This window comes from Hyperolius riggenbachi, chromosome 9 (assembly GCF_040937935.1).
Source record: "Hyperolius riggenbachi isolate aHypRig1 chromosome 9, aHypRig1.pri, whole genome shotgun sequence".
In the NCBI taxonomy this organism is placed as follows: Eukaryota; Metazoa; Chordata; class Amphibia; order Anura; family Hyperoliidae; genus Hyperolius; species Hyperolius riggenbachi.
Window position 1 is genome coordinate 74,664,124 of NC_090654.1, and position 18,619 is coordinate 74,682,742.

The window sequence follows — 18,619 nt, forward strand, 5'->3', positions numbered from 1 at the left end:
GTATTTAATAGTAAAAACGCATGCGTTTGTTACATGCGTTTTTACCCGCGATTTCGCGTGCGATTTCGCACCTTTTTCAATTTTATTTAGCCCTGGCAGTGTCATGGTTAATTTCGCATGGCACCCTGCCATGCGAAATCGCATGCGAAATCGCGGGTAAAAACGCATGCGGAAACGCATCCGCATGCGTTTTTACAAGCGTCGGAATGCGGCCGAAATCGCGTCGCAACAGTGGAAACAAGCCCTCAGGGTGTGAATGATGGCCTTCTGGACAGCAGTCAGGTCGGCAGTCTCACCCATGATTGCGGTTTTGAGTAATGAACCAGGCTGGGAGTATTTGAAAGCCTCAGGAATCTTTTGCAGGTGTTTAGAGTTGATACAGATGATTAGGTTAATAGCTCGTTTAGAGAACCTTTTCATGATATGCTAATTTTTTGAGATAGGAATTTTGGGTTTTCATGAGCTGTATGCCAAAATCATCAATATTAAAACAATAAAAGGCTTGAACTACTTCAGTTGTGTGTAATGAATCTAAAATATATGAAAGTCTAATGTTAATCAGTAAATTACAGAAAATAATGAACTTTATCACAATATGCTAATTTTTGAGAAGGACCTGTATATATGATAAATGTTTGTTCACATAAAGCACATGCACACATTAACTGCTGCCCTTAGCTGCCCTTAGCTCTTGTTCATTGATTGTTAGGGTGATAGTTCAGAGCATGAGCACTAAAGAGACATGCTACTCAGCTGTACCTGAGAAGCATGTAACCGTGAATGAGCACGGCCACACTGACGGGCCACGCCAGCGCAGTACCACAGAGATGCTTGTACATGGAGGAAAAAGTTGTGCACGAGCGGCTCCGAGCTTCTGCACAGGCGTGGCCCATCTTGTACGAGCACGGCTGTGTGTACCTATTGGACAAGCTTTTGTGGAATGGGTTCAGAGGGTTCCAGCAGTGGAATGGCGAGCGCTAGGCGGATGCGGGAAACATCTGGATTATCCATGTCTGATTAGGTCATGGAGGATCCTTCTGATCCTCATTGCCTTTTGCTGCGATCGTGTAAACGACTAATTACACGGACATTTGTTTCCGGCACTGCAAACAATGCTTTCAGATTTGGTCAGATGGAATGGGGAACAATCGTTTGTCCCCGATCCATCTGTCCATGATCTTCCGGTGGGTACTGAGCTTTAGGCCTGGACCCATTGGCAGGCGGCAGCGCTTTGTGACTGATGCATTTTCTGAAATTGTGGAAGTCCACGGTTTTGAGCACGATTCCCGGAGCAATTGTGATTTTGGTCTGCAGCCACTAATCCAGTCGCTCCATAAATGCTGCATGCAACAATTTGCGATTCGTAACGCTGCAAATGGAACCACCCCTATAGGGCTCCACTGTTGCAGCGCGTTGCCGATCACCAGCGATCATCAAGCGCTACAAAAGCGCTTCAAGTGGGTGCCGGGACTAAGGCTGGGTGCACACATAACAGAGCGTGAAAGGTTGCGTCTTCTATCATGTGCAGGGCTTTTTGTGTGCGTTTTTAGTACATTTCTGTTTTTTTCCAACATATACTTATTTTTGCATTTGCAGTTTTTTTTTTTTTTTTGTGTTTGCAGTTTTTTTTTTTTTTTTTTTTGCAGTTTGCATATATTTGCATTTTTATATTGCGCTTTATGTAAATCACTAGGAAAACAGGAAGTGGAAATACATCACAAAACATTTTTTTTAAACTCCTATAAAAACGCATGAAGAAAGCATACAAAACGCAATACATTGCATTCCCATTGACTTTCATTATGTGGGTTTTTGCGTTTTTGAATATTATGTAACAAAACTGGCGTTTTTAAAAACGCACGCATACAAAACGCATATGCATTTTTTATGCTATGCGGCCCATAGACTTCCATTAGCGGCAAAAACGCAGCATTTTCCGCATCGCTTGCATTTGTGCTAAGTGTACACCCAGCCTAAAAGGATCGCACTGGGTGAAAATGATCTGTAAGGGAAAAAAATCTGTTTTCACTTTTTGTAACTTCTTCAACACCGCAATACAAGTTAAATAAACCCATTTGTTTTATTAATTCACATGGAGACCTGATATCTTGACCAGTCCCGTTAGTCCAGATAGGCCAGTTTTATTTTGTAAACAGCTGAACTACCTGCCTAGGGAGAAGCTTACACAGTGCTGTAGTAGGATGGCCTGAAGGGTTGTATTGTATACAGTACTTCCAGCAGCCACAGTCACATGTACAGTGTAACTCCTCCCCTGCCCCTTCCCACCCTCTGTTCTTAGAGAGAAAACATTCAGCAGCCAGCAGTGTGAGCTCTGCAGCTGGGTCTTCCTGAGTCCAGGTAGGTTCTGGTGAAGTTTTTTCAGTGCTTGCATAGTGTGCATTGTCCCTATGCCTCGCTGCTGTGGGTTCTCTGCACAGAGAAGCTATAACAGGCTGTGGAGAGGGAATATGAAACCTCTGCTGTGCAGCACTTACTTTATTTAGCAGTGCAAAGTGCAATAACTTACAGCAATCAAATGATTCCTTTCCACCAGCTTGATATACTTGAGATTGAGATTTTATACTTGTACATCGTCTGAAAATGGCTCCATTTGTGACAGAACTGCGGGTCTTTTGGAGTCTGTAGTATTCAAATAACAAAAAAGTGATCCATATGTTTCAAAGGGGACATAGATGTTTCTTTGGCTGATTTTTATATAAAGTGGGCTTCTGGATTCCTCAGGGCTGGATCTGAGCAGTGTTGCTGTCCCAAAATTGTTGCCTCCCATCTCTCGCCGCTCTTAAAGGAGAACTGTAGTGAGAGATATGTGGAGGCTGCCATATTTATTTACCAGTTGCCTGGCTAACCTGCAGATCCTCTGCCTCTAATACTTTTAGTCCTAGCCCCTGAACTAGCATACCGCAGATCAGGTGTTTCTGACATTTTTCTCAGATCTGACAAGATTAGCTGCATGCTTGTTTCTTCTGGTGTGGCTCACACTACTGCAGGCAAATGGCTCAGCAGGGCTGCCAGGCAACTGGTATTGCTTAAAAGGAAATCAAAATGGCAGCCTCCACATACTTCTCACTACAGTTCTCCTTTAAGGTGGCCATACAGCTATTGATTTTGCAGTCCAATCGATCTTTCAATTTGATAATTTAATTGAATCGGGTGAAAATCGGTGCTGCAACAAGCATGCCTGATCAATTAGTTTGTTCATTAGACATGCTGGAAAGATATTGATCGCAAGTGCTTTTTTAAATGCAAGCTAAGCTCCCAACTGTCCTTTTTTTGGAGGGACAGTCCCTCTTTAGGAACCAAATCCCTCTGTTCCTCTTTCTTCCTTATTTGTCCCTGTTTCAGGACTGATGGACAGATTTCTGAAAATACATGTATTTTTCTACTGAAAAATCTGTTTACCTGACACTAAACTTTCTTCCCATCATTTAATGGTGAGCTGTGTCTTAAAAAAAAAAAAAAAAACTGGACTTACTTGGGGCTTCCCACAGCCCACCGTATCCCGCAAGGTCCCCAGTATACTCCTTGCCCCCTCCGATGTCCTGGGTGAAGTCGCGCATGCTCGCTCCCGCTGTGCAGCCATGGCATCATCACGCCGGCTGCCATAAGAGCCCTGCGCATGCGCGGTTCAGTCTTTAGAGAACTGCGCATGCGCAGGGCTCTTACAGCAGCCGGCGTGATGACACGACGGCTATGCAGTGGGTAATAATGCGCGACGTCACCCAAAGTCGTGGCGTTACCGAAGCCGCCAGCAAGATAGCAGAGGGGGCCAGGAGGATGCCAGGGACCTCGCGGGATACTGTGTGGGCTGGACGAAGCCCCGGGTAACTCCAGTTTTCTTTTTTAAGACACAGTGATGATAGAGAGGACCAGTGTAGTCTGAATGATAGAACTACATCTTTTGCTTCTGAATTCTTTGTGATATGCATGATGAGGGGTGTGGAGGGGGCGTAGTTAGGATTTGGCAGGGGCGTGTCTTAAAGTGTCCCTCTTTCTTATCTGAATATGTTGGGACGTATGTTCAAGGCATTCGATATTCGGTATGTTCAAGGCATTCGATATTGCAATGACCGACAGAAGCCGCTTGCCTGGCCCTATCTGCCAAATGTATGTGTGTGTGTCTGATGCCAGTAGGGGAAAAATTTCGCCTGTCCCACTGCTGTGACTCCCATCCTCCACCCCGTCACCCCCGTGTGGCACCAGGAGCGTGTGTGTGACATCAAACATGAGCTACATGGTAGATGAGCCACCCAATGGCAGAGGAGGCTGGGAGTTGTGGCAGCGTCCCTGGTTAGAGTATACACCACCCAGGTACTGGCAGGGTATTTACATTTGAGGGGCAGCCACACAGGTGGCGTTGCTAGGCGGATTCCTGATAGATTTGCTGAAATCTTTCAGGAATTGGCCTGCAGTGTATGGGCAGGCAACAGATCTCTCACTGATCAGGTCAGGGAGAGATCTGTCTCTTGGTCAGTATGCTCATATGTCACTTAAAGGTGGCCATACATCAGGCGACTTGGTGGCCAACCGACCGATTTGATTATTTTCATCGGAATTGGATTAAAATCGGTGCCGCCAATTGCATGCCCGATCAACAATGTGATCAATTTTGGGCTGAAATTAGTTACATTAATCTGTCGGACATGCTGCAAGATGTAGGGCCGACTTGCTGGATCGGGTGCAGGCTGTAACAGCGTCGCTGTTCCCGCTAATGTGCAAAGTACCCCCCACTCTAAAGCCTTGTACACACCCATGATTTAAAGTGTACCATTGACATCAAATTCTAAAGATTTGATACTTACCTGGGGCTTCCTTCAGTCCCATAAGCTCGTCTGAGTCTCACGCCAACCTCCAGAGGTCTGCCGTTCAGCGGTAATCAGCCCGGTAACTGGCTCAGTCGAGTCCAGTCTGGGCCTTTTGCACATGCGCGAACCTCCCACGCAGAAGACCCGGACTAACGCGACTGAGCCAATTACCAGGACTGATCACGGCTTAACGGCAGACTGCGGGAGAATGGCGCAGGACTCAGACGAGCTTATGGGGCTGGAGGAAGCCGGTTAGTATCAAATCTTTAGAATTTGACGTCTCTGGTTTCCTTTAAGTGGTCTAACACCCAGCATTTCAACTTTGCTTTAAAAGATTGCTTACAGCTTATAAACTATTATGCCAGATTTTTTTTTTAGCAGAAATTCACTGAATGGATTAAACATGACATTTTAGTGCTGCATTTAGCTAGAAATTCTCCTCGTGCTTGCTTGTTTAGTTACAAATGTATCTATCTACAATGTAACAAACAAACACTGCTCTGAGAGAACAAAGAGGGCTTCCCCAGCAGGCTTTTCAAAGGTCTATTTGTATTCCAAATAAAGATACATTTTGTAACTAAAGATAAGAAGGGATGCAGATTCCTAGTTAAATCCAACACTAAAATGTCATGTTTAACCCATTCAGTGAATTTCTGCTTAAAAAAAAATCTGGCATAATAGTTTGTAAGCTGTAAGCAATCTTTTAAAGCAAAGTTGTAATGCTGGGTGTTAAACCGCTTTAAGTTGGCTCAGATGGCCAATTACGACCGCCTCAGCTGACAATCAGGTGTGTGTATGGCACTTGATGACCCCTGACGCCCAACCCGCGAACAATCCCCCAGATTGATGTACCCAACCCCAGCAATGCCGACCTCCCGCCAATCCCATTGTTTGTGCTGCTCCTCCGCCCGCTGTGTGAGGTCACACACATGCCGCTCATTGTCCTGCTGTCGTCCCCCCGCATAGCAACACAGCGGGTCGTCCGCTACACAGCTGATGCGTATGTGCAGCCCGGCCTAGCGATGTCACCCAAGGGGATCAGCTTCTTATCCCCACGGGTGACATGTGTTGGACTAGCGTAGGAGCCCCAAAACCTGCATGTTGTTTTCATAGCACAAGCAATTGTTATGTAATGTGACATTGATCTGTTAAAAGTGTATTAGGATAGCGGGCCTGTTACAACGCAAGGGTGTGTACATATCAATACAACTGCAGCAGTGTTGGTATTTAGAACATCGTTCTGAATTCACGAGAACACCAACATTTCAGTACCATTCAGTACTGAACCTTTCGGACAGGGTCAGGGGGAGTTCATGTTAAGCCCGCTGCTTCACAGTGCATTTCTCGTGGCTCTGATACTTCATCCTTCGGGTTTTCAAAGGAGGAAGTATCGTAATCACGTGAAATGTGCCGTGAAGAGGAAGTGAGTTAACTCCCTCTGACCCTGTCTGCAGGTTCATTGCTGAATGGTGCTGAAGTGTTGTGTTCCGGTGAATTCAGGATGATGTTCCAAATGCAAACACCAACTCCAGCTGCAACACTTGCTGACTCATGTCCAGGGCCGGGCCGAGGCATAGGCTGGAGAGGCTCCAGCCTCAGGGCGCAGTGTAGGAGGTGGCGCATAATTCATTCAGCTGTCATTCCTAATTGTGTTTGAAGCAGAAAGAAATAAGAAAAGGGAATACATGGCAGTAACTGCAAGCCAGATAACTAGATATTAAGGTGTTGGGGAGGTTGTGGGCCCTGTGGCGCTTCTTAGTCTAACAGCAATCAATTTGTGATGGCTGGGGTGGCAGGGATGGAGAGGCGCACTTTCGTGTCTCAGCCTTGGGTGCTGGAGGACCTTGTCCCAGCTCTGCTCATGTCTGCCGAAATTTACTTGCAGGAAACAACTTGTTTCCTTGTTAAGAATCAATTTCCGCTAAGATATTACATTTTGCATTCATTTTTCCCGTATGCAGTTCATGCAAATGTTAATATGCGTTTAACAATCGTTACGTGGGAAACAGAAGCATGGTGCAGAAATCTGCAGCATGCAATCAATATTTTTATGCATGCACCATATGCAAAAATTGTCTCTCAATGGAAACGACTCCATTCATTGGTTTCATTTTCATTGCGAATTCATACTTAGTGGAAACTGGCCTTTAATTTGAAAGTTGAAGCTTGTTCGATTGTAATGGTTAACTGCCCAGTTTTGTTGCCCAAGTTCTTTTTAAGGCAAACCTGTACTGGCCGGGCAACAAAATGTTAGATCCTTACCTAGGTAGAGGGAAGCCGCTGGCCAGTCCTGCGTCCCCCTCAACACCATCACCTCTGACAGGGACCCGCTGACATTTCAGTGCTCCCCTTTGTGAACTAGCACGGCCATATTGTGCCTGCCTGAGTATGGGTGCCGCTGTGCAGTAGCATGGGATCATATAGGATACAGTATTCCAAGAGTGGCAACGGGGGAGGGGGGGGGGGGTTAGGGGGGCATGGGACAGAAAGTGATCAAAGAGGACATGGGAAGCCTCTGGACTATCCAGTGGTTTCCCTCTACCTAGGTAAGTATCTGCAGTAAGTAACATTTTGTTGCTCGGCCAATTCAAGTTCATTTTCTGTCCCAGATACATGAGTATTTTTTAATATTCTCAGCTCCCATACAGACAAATGTTGAACTGTTGTGCCCGCTGACATCACAGTAACTGACAGCGCGTTCTAGCCCATGGAAAGCCACGCAGTTCGGGTCCATTTAAACACATCAGTCGTTGGCTCAAATTTTATTGTGGAAAAAAATTAATCAAATGAAAACTAGGTCCTCACCGGTTTTATTCCTGATAAAAAAAAAAGACTGCAAAACAATAATTATTTCCAAATAGTTTTTTTTGATCAGGAAAATATCAATTGGGTGAGCACACTACTTAGGCAGGGTGCCCATTGGGAGCAGCATTCGCTAGCGCTTTGCTCACAGATTTTGGCCACGATTTGTGGGCATTCGCAAGCACTGTGAACAGCGCTTGTGATTTGCTATTTGGATGTTCAATAAAGTTTTCCTGAAATGCCGGGTCCATGTGTGGGTGCTTCTGGAGTGTCGACCGCCCCCTTACATGTAATCGAATTGCTTCTGTGCAAAGGAATAGGGCTACATGGCAGAAGTCAGCTCAAAGACCCGGCATGTAAGTAAATAACTTTATTCAAAACAATCACCTGCACACAAAATCGCTGCAAAATTGCATTTGAACAGCAATTCAAAAGCCAATTTGCAGGGCTCCTCATATTTGCAAAAATGCTGCAGGACCCAAGATTGCGATTTCACTAATCGCAATCGCTCCTGTGGGTCTGCAGGCTGGCAGCCGTTGACTGGAAACCAAAGTGCTGCTAAAATCAATCACTAAGGTTAAGTAAGGTGATTTTAAGTGGCTTGCAGCCAAGAGGAAACATTGTGCCAACTCCCTGCAAACTTCCCGAGATTTGCCAGGCATGGTAATCTAAGCTGCCCCATAGCGGCCATATTGTGCCTGCCTGAGTATGGGTGCCGCTGTGCAGTAGCATGGGATCATATAGGATACAGTATTCCAAGAGTGGCAACGGGGGAGGGGGGGGTTAGGGGGGCATGGGACAGAAAGTGATCAAAGAGGACATGGGAAGCCTCTGGACTATCCAGTGGTTTCCCTCTACCTAGGTAAGTATCTGCAGTAAGTAACATTTTGTTGCTCGGCCAATTCAAGTTCATTTTCTGTCCCAGATACATGAGTATTTTTTAATATTCTCAGCTCCCATACAGACAAATGTTGAACTGTTGTGCCCGCTGACATCACAGTAACTGACAGCGCGTTCTAGCCCATGGAAAGCCACGCAGTTCGGGTCCATTTAAACACATCAGTCGTTGGCTCAAATTTTATTGTGGAAAAAAATTAATCAAATGAAAACTAGGTCCTCACCGGTTTTATTCCTGATAAAAAAAAAAGACTGCAAAACAATAATTATTTCCAAATAGTTTTTTTTGATCAGGAAAATATCAATTGGGTGAGCACACTACTTAGGCAGGGTGCCCATTGGGAGCAGCATTCGCTAGCGCTTTGCTCACAGATTTTGGCCACGATTTGTGGGCATTCGCAAGCACTGTGAACAGCGCTTGTGATTTGCTATTTGGATGTTCAATAAAGTTTTCCTGAAATGCCGGGTCCATGTGTGGGTGCTTCTGGAGTGTCGACCGCCCCCTTACATGTAATCGAATTGCTTCTGTGCAAAGGAATAGGGCTACATGGCAGAAGTCAGCTCAAAGACCCGGCATGTAAGTAAATAACTTTATTCAAAACAATCACCTGCACACAAAATCGCTGCAAAATTGCATTTGAACAGCAATTCAAAAGCCAATTTGCAGGGCTCCTCATATTTGCAAAAATGCTGCAGGACCCAAGATTGCGATTTCACTAATCGCAATCGCTCCTGTGGGTCTGCAGGCTGGCAGCCGTTGACTGGAAACCAAAGTGCTGCTAAAATCAATCACTAAGGTTAAGTAAGGTGATTTTAAGTGGCTTGCAGCCAAGAGGAAACATTGTGCCAACTCCCTGCAAACTTCCCGAGATTTGCCAGGCATGGTAATCATAGCTGCCCCATTGTCATTCATGTTATATAACACTTTCTGCAAAATACAGGATCAATAGTGTGTCAACAATATGAGCATTGTGGGGACAGTGCACAGCGCTGGCTGCAGTCAGTTGCAATGAGCATTAAGTATTCTGCATTGACCAATACTACATGTCTGTTGTGAAGCGTGCATAATATTCAGCGCTGCGTAATATGTTGGCGCTTTATAAATTCAATAAATAATAATAATAATAATATGCTCTTTTACCAAGGAATTAAAAAGAGAAACTGTAACCAAGGATTGAACTTCATTCCAATTAGTAGCTGATACCCCCTTTCCCACGAGAAATCTTTACCTTTTCTCGAGTAGATCAACAGAGGGGTCTGGTTGACATTGTGGTGAAGCCCCTCCCACAGTGCGATGACATGACCATGGTCCTGACAGTTTAATGTCTGTGAACCTCCTTGCATTGTGGGAAATAACAGCTTTTTGCAACTGAAGTCATAACTTTTTACGAGGAATATGATGCATGGTATATTGATTGTAGACTTTATAGTCTCTTTTTAGCCACATATACAAGCTTCATTAAAGTTGTCTGAGTCAGCCGATAATCAGGCGTGAGTACAGCAGCCCTCGACCAGCGATCAACTCACCCAAGTGACGGATGATCCTTTTGACCCTTGCCCTTTGCATGATGTCACGCACATACCGCACCGTCGTCCCCTGCATAGCAATAGAACTCCTTGTCAGCTACACAGCTGACTTCATGTCTGAACAGCCCGACGCATTGATGTTGCCCAAGCTATGGGCGACATCCATTAACAGTGTGTATGCACCTTAAGTATGACCTGACTTGCTGAGAAGGGACATTTTTTTATCCGTTCTCCGCTCATTGCAAAACTGACAGTGAATGGATTGTGTTTTATAAATGGAGCTATTCACACTTGTCAGTCTGCAATGGATCCATGAGATCCGTGGCAGTAAGCGGACCGCACTTCTGTATAGTCAGCGATAATCCCAGACAGGCAGATGTGTTCACCATATAGCTTATAGTGGTAACACATCTGTCCCGGGCTTCATCCAGACCACAGGGGGCCATCAGAGTGGACACCGGCCGCTCCCACTGGCTACACATGGTCCTGCAGCAAAGGGGAACCGAGCCAGTGTTGTGGTGCGATGATAGCCTTTGGGGATTACTGCAGCAATGCGCGGTAAACTTCCTTCTGGCTGCAATCCAAGCAGGAAGTGAGGCTCTCTAGCGTTCACTTCCTGTGGCGGACGATAGAATTGCTCGGAAGTGTGTTGCCAAAATACGCTTGACGCATAAAACGGGCTGTGGACTGTTTAAAATATGTGTGGCGCTATAGACTTATATGAGTTCCAGTCGCCACATGTCACTGCACATGCTGGAGACCAATTAGCGGAGGCTCCAGCGTCACCCAAGCGATAAATTGAGAACTTCCAACACATCGCACTGCACTGCGCAAGTATGTAATGCCCTATAGACTTTCATTGGTGTAGCATTAGTCTGAGGTACAAACAGGGTAACGCACCACTGCAACCCGCACTCCTTCGTAGTGACGCGTCATATAAACCATGGCCGACACGTCACTCTGAGGGCCTATTTCAACTAGACTCGAATTTGCATTCTTATGTGTTTTTGGTAAGCATGCAAATCTGACAGGGGAACGCTGCCTATTCAATTAGTAGGCATGCTCTCTGTATCTCGTGGGTGCGATTCAGACAGCATGCTGTAGTTTGCCGTAGCAGGCTTCCGAATCTCTATAGCCGTGCATGACACAGAATCACGGGCACCCCAGTGGAAACGGCCCCATAAAGTGGATCCGAACTGCAAACTGACTTCTAGAAATGTGAATCCTGGCATGATTTCCATTGATTGCTTGTTATGTGTCTTTGGTTAACAACAACCAATTGACAAACCCTTGTCTATACAGCTGGTGAGACTATTGTTCATCTGACAATCAGAAGCTTCACTATCTACTGTACACTGCTTGGAGTTCATGGATTGTGTATGAGAATCTGGAGGTAATGGCAGCAGTACATTGTTAGGACATGCTCTCCCTGCTTGTAGAGAACGCAGACCTTGTGGTGTCACCAACTGCCACATTGTCTGTAGTCTGTTCAAGTTGTACAAAGGAATGATACTTGCACAGTGGGGAGAGATGGAGACAACTGATAATCAGCCCCAGGGTCATAGACAAATAGTGATGACTAATGACAGCCAGTGGCCAAAAGAAATAGAAATTGCCATACATCAGACGATGTATAGGCAGATTGACCAAGAGACAGATCTCTCTCTGAATCTGATCGAAGAGAGATCTGTTGCCTGCCTATACATTGCAGGCCCATTCCTGATCAATTTAAGCATTAAATCTCTCAGGAATCGACCTTGAGACGTGGCATCCGCCACCTTGCCGCCCCCCGCATTGTCCCCCCAAATTTTCTTGCCCAGTGCAGTATACTTTACCTGTCTGTGTCCGTTGCTGGCTCCGGGCTCCATCCGCAATTTGCATACATGTGCCCTACGTGGTTTCAGGGGTACACGTGGGCATGTGTATGACATAACAAACGTGCCCACGTTCCCCTGGCAACCACGTGGCAGGTGTGTATGCAGGTTGCGGATGGAGCCCGGAGCCAGCGGTGAACATAGACATACTGCACCGGAGGGGGGAGAACATTAGGGGGGCTGTGCCAGGGGTTCCGTTGCATTAGACACTTGTCCCAATACAGGGAGTGCAGAATTATTAGGCAAATGAGTATTTTGACCACATCATACTCTTTATGCATGTTGTCTTACTCCAAGCTGTATAGGCTCGAAAGCCTACTACCAATTAAGCATATTAGGTGATGTGCATCTCTGTAATGAGATATATATATATCAGGTGTGCATAATTATTAGGCAACTTCCTTTCCTTTGGCAAAATGGGTCAAAAGAAGGACTTGACACGCTCAGAAAAGAGGGATGCAGCACTATTAAATTTGCAAAGCTTCTGAAGCGTGATCATCGAACAATCAAGCGTTTCATTCAAAATAGTCAACAGGGTCGCAAGAAGCGTGTGGAAAAACCAAGGCGCAAAATAACTGCCCATGAACTGAGAAAAGTCAGCTGCCAAGATGCCACTTGCCACCAGTTTGGCCATATTTCAGAGCTGCAACATCACTGGAGTGCCCAAAAGCACAAGGTGTGCAATACTCAGAGACATAGCCAAGGTAAGAAAGGCTGAAAGACGACCACCACTGAACAAGACACACAAGCTGAAACGTCAAGACTGGGCCAAGAAATATCTCAAGACTGATTTTTCTAAGGTTTTATGGACTGATGAAATGAGAGTGAGTCTTGATGGGCCAGATGGATGGGCCCGTGGCTGGATTGGTAAAGGGTAGAGAGCTCCAGTCCGACTCAGACGCCAGCAAGGTGGAGGTGGAGTACTGGTTTGGGCTGGTATCATCAAAGATGAGCTTGTGGGGCCTTTTCGGGTTGAGGATAGAGTCAAGCTCAACTCCCAGTCCTACTGCCAGTTCCTGGAAGACACCTTCTTCAAGCAGTGGTACAGGAAGAAGTCTGCATCCAAGAAAAGCATGATTTTCATGCAGGACAATGCTCCATCACATGCGTCCAAGTACTCCACAGCATGGCTGGCAAGAAAGGGTATAAAAGAAAGGGTATAAAAGAAGAAAAACGAATGACATGGCCTCCTTGTTCACCAGATCTGAACCCCATTGAGAACCTGTGGTCCATCATAAAATGTGAGATTTACAAGGAGGGAAAACAGTACACCTCTCTGAACAGTGTCTGGGAGGCTGTGGTTGCTGCTGCACGCAATGTTGATGGTGAACAGATCAAAACACTGACATAATCCATGGATGGCAGGCTTTTGAGTGTCCTTGCAAAGAAAGGTGGCTATATTGGTCACTGATTTGTTTTTGAATGTCAGAAATGTATATTTGTGAATGTTTAGATGTTATATTGGTTTCACTGGTAAAAATAAATAATTGAAATGGGTATATATTTGTTTTTTGTTAAGTTGCCTAATAATTATGCACAGTAATAGTCACCTGCACACACAGATAGCCCCCTAAAATAGCTAAAACTAAAAACAAACTAAAAACTACTTTCAAAAATATTCAGCTTTGATATTAATGAGTTTTTTGGGTTCATTGAGAACATGGTTGTTGTTCAATAATAAAATTATTCCTCAAAAATACCACTTGCCTAATCATTCTGCACTCCCTGTATTGCTCATCGTTACCGCTGTGCATGTGATTGACCAGAGCGGCTTGATATCTTGCAGCATGTCCGATCACTATATGCAACCAATTTCGGCCCAAAATTGGTCACATCATTAATCGGGCATGCTCTAATTATCAAATCGGATGGTCGATTGACCTTCAAGTTTAGAGATGTTTGGCCACCTTTGAGGTGCCCGTACATTACTCAATTTTCATGTATGATCAACAATTCCATTTAATAATTTTATCTGATCGTGGAAGAATCGGTTATGTCCCATTCTGCTTGACTGATGGAAATTGGACGATATCTGTTCAAATCAATCAATTTACTTGATCAGGCAGGATGGAAAATGTTGGCCAACTGTAAAAGAATCAGTTACTGGTCACATGATTTTGATTGACAAACAGTCCATTTTTGGTTTCAGAGTATGGAGGCACAGCATCATTCAGATCAATTAGTGAAGGAGAATTGCATAGGATCTCACTTGTAGTGTGTGGACCACTAATCGATTATCTTTCGATGAACCACACTGATCGCCCAATAAAGACAATCACTTAATCGCTCGATGGAACATTGAGTAATGTATGGGTGCCGGCTTCACACTGCTGATTGGCGGTAGCGGTGCGGCCCGGGGATGCACCACCAGAAACTGGCCTTCGGCCATTACTGCATTAGTACGCGGCAATCCACGTCTGGCAGCCGGCCAAAGTGTGGGCTTTGTATGGAAATTAAGCAGTTACTAGTAGCTATAATTTTTACATCTACAGTGTTATTGCCTTCGGTACACTTTAATTTGCTGACTTCCACGCCATCACTTCTTACCCGCGTACGAGAGGAATCAGCGCAGGATACAGCTGGTATATGGCTGATCCTGCTGGTGCACAAGTCCCGGCCGTGTTAAATACTATTCCCCCTCCAGGCCGCCATGGATGGTGGGGAATGAAATAATTCCGCTTCCAGCAATTGCTGGAATCCGAATTATTGTGTTTTAAAAGTAACTTCAGCTCTGTCTTCTGACGGCGCCGAAGTTACTCCCTGTGCACCCAAGTCTCCTGCGCTGGATTCACTGTATCCACTCCTTACCCCCTCTCGATTGATAACCTATGCTGTCCGGTCTCAGGAGAGAAGACAGCATAAGTCATCAGACTGGAAGACCAAATCCACACAGCGCTTTTGTGAGTGCTTGCGTTTGATTAGCGTTTGCTGAGCGCTTGTTAAAAAAAAAATTCCATTCACTTTCATTAAAATCACAGTAAAAATTTCAGCGATCACAGCAATTTTTATGCGACTGGAGCAACTTTTTAACAAGCGCTCAGCAAGCGCTAATCAAGTGCAAGCGCTCACAAAAGCACTTATAGTGTGGATCCGCCCGAAAGGCGTGTGGGATGATGAACCGTAGGATTTTGTCATGTGGCAGGATAACAGAAGAAACATGTACCAGATCAAGAAACAACATCTGTGCTTTTATCAAACACTTCTGTTTCTGATTAATGTGGATGGATCCACTACAGATACACTTTATAAAAAGCTTTTTCTGTGGGCGTATCAACTGCAATCACAAAGTTGCCAATGCTCTAATTTCCAGCAACCCTCACTATGGTCGGATATGACCCATACGCAAGTTAAAAAAACCTAACAGCAGATTATTTTTAATAAACCCACATCAGGTTTGCTGGATCACCTATGTTTCCCAGTGGCATCCATCCTGACCCATAGCCTACTAAAAATGTAGCATAAAATCAATACCTTGATACAAGACTGCTTATCAGAAATACACCAATATAACCACAATTATAGCTACTTCAGGTTTTATCTTTGCATGTCAGAGGTGCGGGGATAGTGCTCTCTCTATTCCTCATCACACGGTGACTTGCAGTTATTTTTATATCCCTCCAGTTCATGTCTAATAAGAAACCAGATTATGTTGTTTGCCAAGTTAACAAGGTCAATGAACTGCAGTTTTTCAGCCACGCTGGCATGCTGTCATCTGATTGGGCAAGCCCCCAGGAGGCTGGGCTGGATCAGTTCTCTGATTGGTGGAAAGCAGACAGCACCTCACACAGCTGTGCAGTTTGATTAGTGGACATTTTAATGTGTAGAGGCACAGCGGTAATTTGTTTCCCTCTAACCTTGTGTGAGTTTAATTGTGATTGTTAAAGTGTACAGGAAGCTTGCTGCAGACATTGTTGCCAGAAAAACACAAGCATAATCCACGTGTTACCTAGCTGTCACTTGTAATCATCCAAATGAGAGCGATCCTTAAACTCAACCACTGTACAGTGACATTCACAGAGCGACTGGTCTAATGGCACACGGCATTCCAACACTACCACAAAACACGCACATTAACAGAGACAGCAAAGCATACTTTTCATTGAGTGTATGCTTCACTGTATGTGGCGTAACGTGAGGTATGACTTTTACATACCGTTGCATTTCCGTTTTTACAGGGAATGCAATGCAGCTGTCACTGTGAACCTAGCCTAAAACATAACTGAATTGCCTTTTTTAAATTAAAATGTACTGTATATTCTCCACTAAAGCAAAATAAACTGCATACCTTTACTTTGCGTCTGTGAAGTCCTATTCCTCAGATATTCCCACTTTCTGTCTATAGGCAAGAAGTGGTATATCCAGAGGATAAAACCTCACAGAGAAACTAAAGGTAGCCACACATTTTCAGACTTCCCTGGGGTATAGACTGTGACTATGGTGAGAGAAGGTTAATGAAATAACTGTATACTCTGTCAAGCACTGTAGAAGACATCGGCACTGTGTAAATACACAATACTGTAATAATAAAAATAATCTTGCTATTGGAATGTCATAGTAGCTGCAAACTGTAATTGTAAGACAATGTTTAATAATATTCAACCTAAATATATATTTTTCAGTGGTAATACCGGTTAAACAATTTTGGTTTTACTGTTGTAGAGTTACACTTTAAGGATATAAGTTTGTCATTTCAATTATTGTTATTGATTTACTGTATATAGCTTTAGCATCTTTCGTAATGCTGTACAACAGAATGCAAGGCATAACAATACAATATAAACAATACAGTAACAGTACAAGACAAAGGTGGATTTCACCTTATGCAATGAACAAATCAATAACAGACTTTTACATAACGCATTTAGAGTTAATGATTACATTAATGTTATTGTTTGACAACTTCTTTAAACTTGGGACGTATGAAAAATAATAATTTATACTTGCCTGGGTCTTCCTTCCGCCCCATGGAGTCTGTGGGCTCCCTCGCCATCCTCATTTGCTGGCTGGCCTGGAAAATCCACCAGTTGTCCCCAGTCGTGATTCACTGCATGCGCAGTAGTACTGTTCAGGCGCAGAATGCTCCCAGCTACAGGAGAGTGGCAGAGATGCTTGCGGTGCAGGGGGCACGTGCGCAGTGACGGCGCGACTGGGAATGACTGGCAGATTCGCCGGACCTGCCTGCGGAGGAACGGAGTGGCATGGGAGGACAGTGAGGGAGCCCACGGCCTACATGGGGCTTCCTAAATGCATAACTTTCATATGCCTCAGGTACGCTATAACCCTTAGATTGCCGTGGACAGGTGTTCTGTGTATCCGCATCCATATAAAATTTATGTCTATAAACTAAATTTAGTACAGAACTACCTTTGTCTGCAGCGGATGCCTATAGGCTGCTTTGTTTCCCCATATTCCTGTCGCACTTACATCTAAATGGCATTTTGTACAAAGTTTTGGCCCAGCGCCAACTTTCTACTTTGTTTGAAATACATAAATCATTCTAAGTTGATGCAGAATTATGCAAATGCAGCTTGAAAATGGACCAAATCCTTTCACTGCAAGATAAAAATAATTCTGTATTATAAAATTTAGCACTATTCTCAAATCACCTCAAATTTATTTGCACTTCAATGACATCCTTACTGATTAATGTGGACTTTGGTACAGATAGATCTGGACAAGGCGTTTAAAAAACAGAATTCAAACATAGCTGGCACTGGCGTGCAGCTTTCTTAAAGAGTAGCTAGCAGTTAAAGGGTTAAGAAAAAAAAACTAATACGCTAACTTCAAACTCCAAGAATCTGTCTCCCTGCCTGAACCTTTGGTGCGATGAAATAGAAACAGTGGTCATGTGATCTCATCTGACTTGGCCCCCTTTGTCTGAGGCGTCACTCCCCCCTAAGCCCCTCCGGCTTAGGTCACGTGACAGCAGGCACCAGTGAAAGGGACAATTCCTCGATTGCAGAAGCAATACAAGTAATCACCATTTAATTGTGGCTGTCTTTCTAGCCTTTCTTTGGGGAAATGGTGGTGACTGAGCATAGTTAGCATGCTCTGCGATTCAGTGTGTGCATTTGTTTCATAAAAATCAGACTATATCCCCAAATCCCTTTGTTGTGTTCCCTCAGTTGATGAACAAAAACCATGAAGATAGCAGTGATTGGTCAGAGTCTGTTCGGCAAAGAGGTCTACAAGGAACTGGTCAAGGAAGGACACCAAGTGGTGGGCGTCTTCACCATCCCAGATAAAGATGGAAAAGCCGACCCCCTAGGTAAGTTTGTAAGTGGTCGATGAGCTTTTTTCCTTGCAGTACTGAAATCTCGGACTCTCTTTCCACCAGAGGAGCAGCTGTATTTACTAACATGGTTGTTTATGGTTCTAAAGAAGGCGCTCTCAACCAAGACTCAAAGTACCTCTTGGGCTCCGCTGTGTCGTCTTCACTCACTGGGACGTAATCATTTAATAGCGGCAAAATTGTCATGCGCAGTTAGCAATTTACTGGCACTTAAAAGCGAGAGGGATATGGAGGCTGCCATATTTATTTCCTTTTAAGCAATACCAATTGTTTGGCTCTCCTGCTGATCTTCTGCCTCTAATGCTTTTAGCCATAGACCCTGAACAAGCATGCAGCAGATCAAGTGTTTCTGACATTATTGTCAGATCTGACAAGATTAGCTGCATGCTTGTTGCTGGCGTTAT

General features: G+C 44.5%; 1 protein-coding gene across 2 annotated transcripts in view; it reads left to right on the forward strand.

Moving 5' to 3' along the window:
• ALDH1L1 (aldehyde dehydrogenase 1 family member L1) overlaps positions 1–18,619 on the forward strand; it is a 206,773-nt gene that overhangs the window by 91,064 nt on the left and 97,090 nt on the right. The window contains exons 1-2 of one of the 2 annotated variants that reach the window (XM_068253078.1): positions 2,258–2,358; positions 18,049–18,191. In XM_068253078.1, coding sequence (XP_068109179.1) covers positions 18,065–18,191 — 127 coding nt within the window. In that variant the 5' untranslated portion in view covers positions 2,258–2,358; positions 18,049–18,064. Of the gene's footprint in view, positions 1–2,257; positions 2,359–18,048; positions 18,192–18,619 lie in introns of those variants that run through there. The other variant, XM_068253079.1, reaches the window with a different exon arrangement.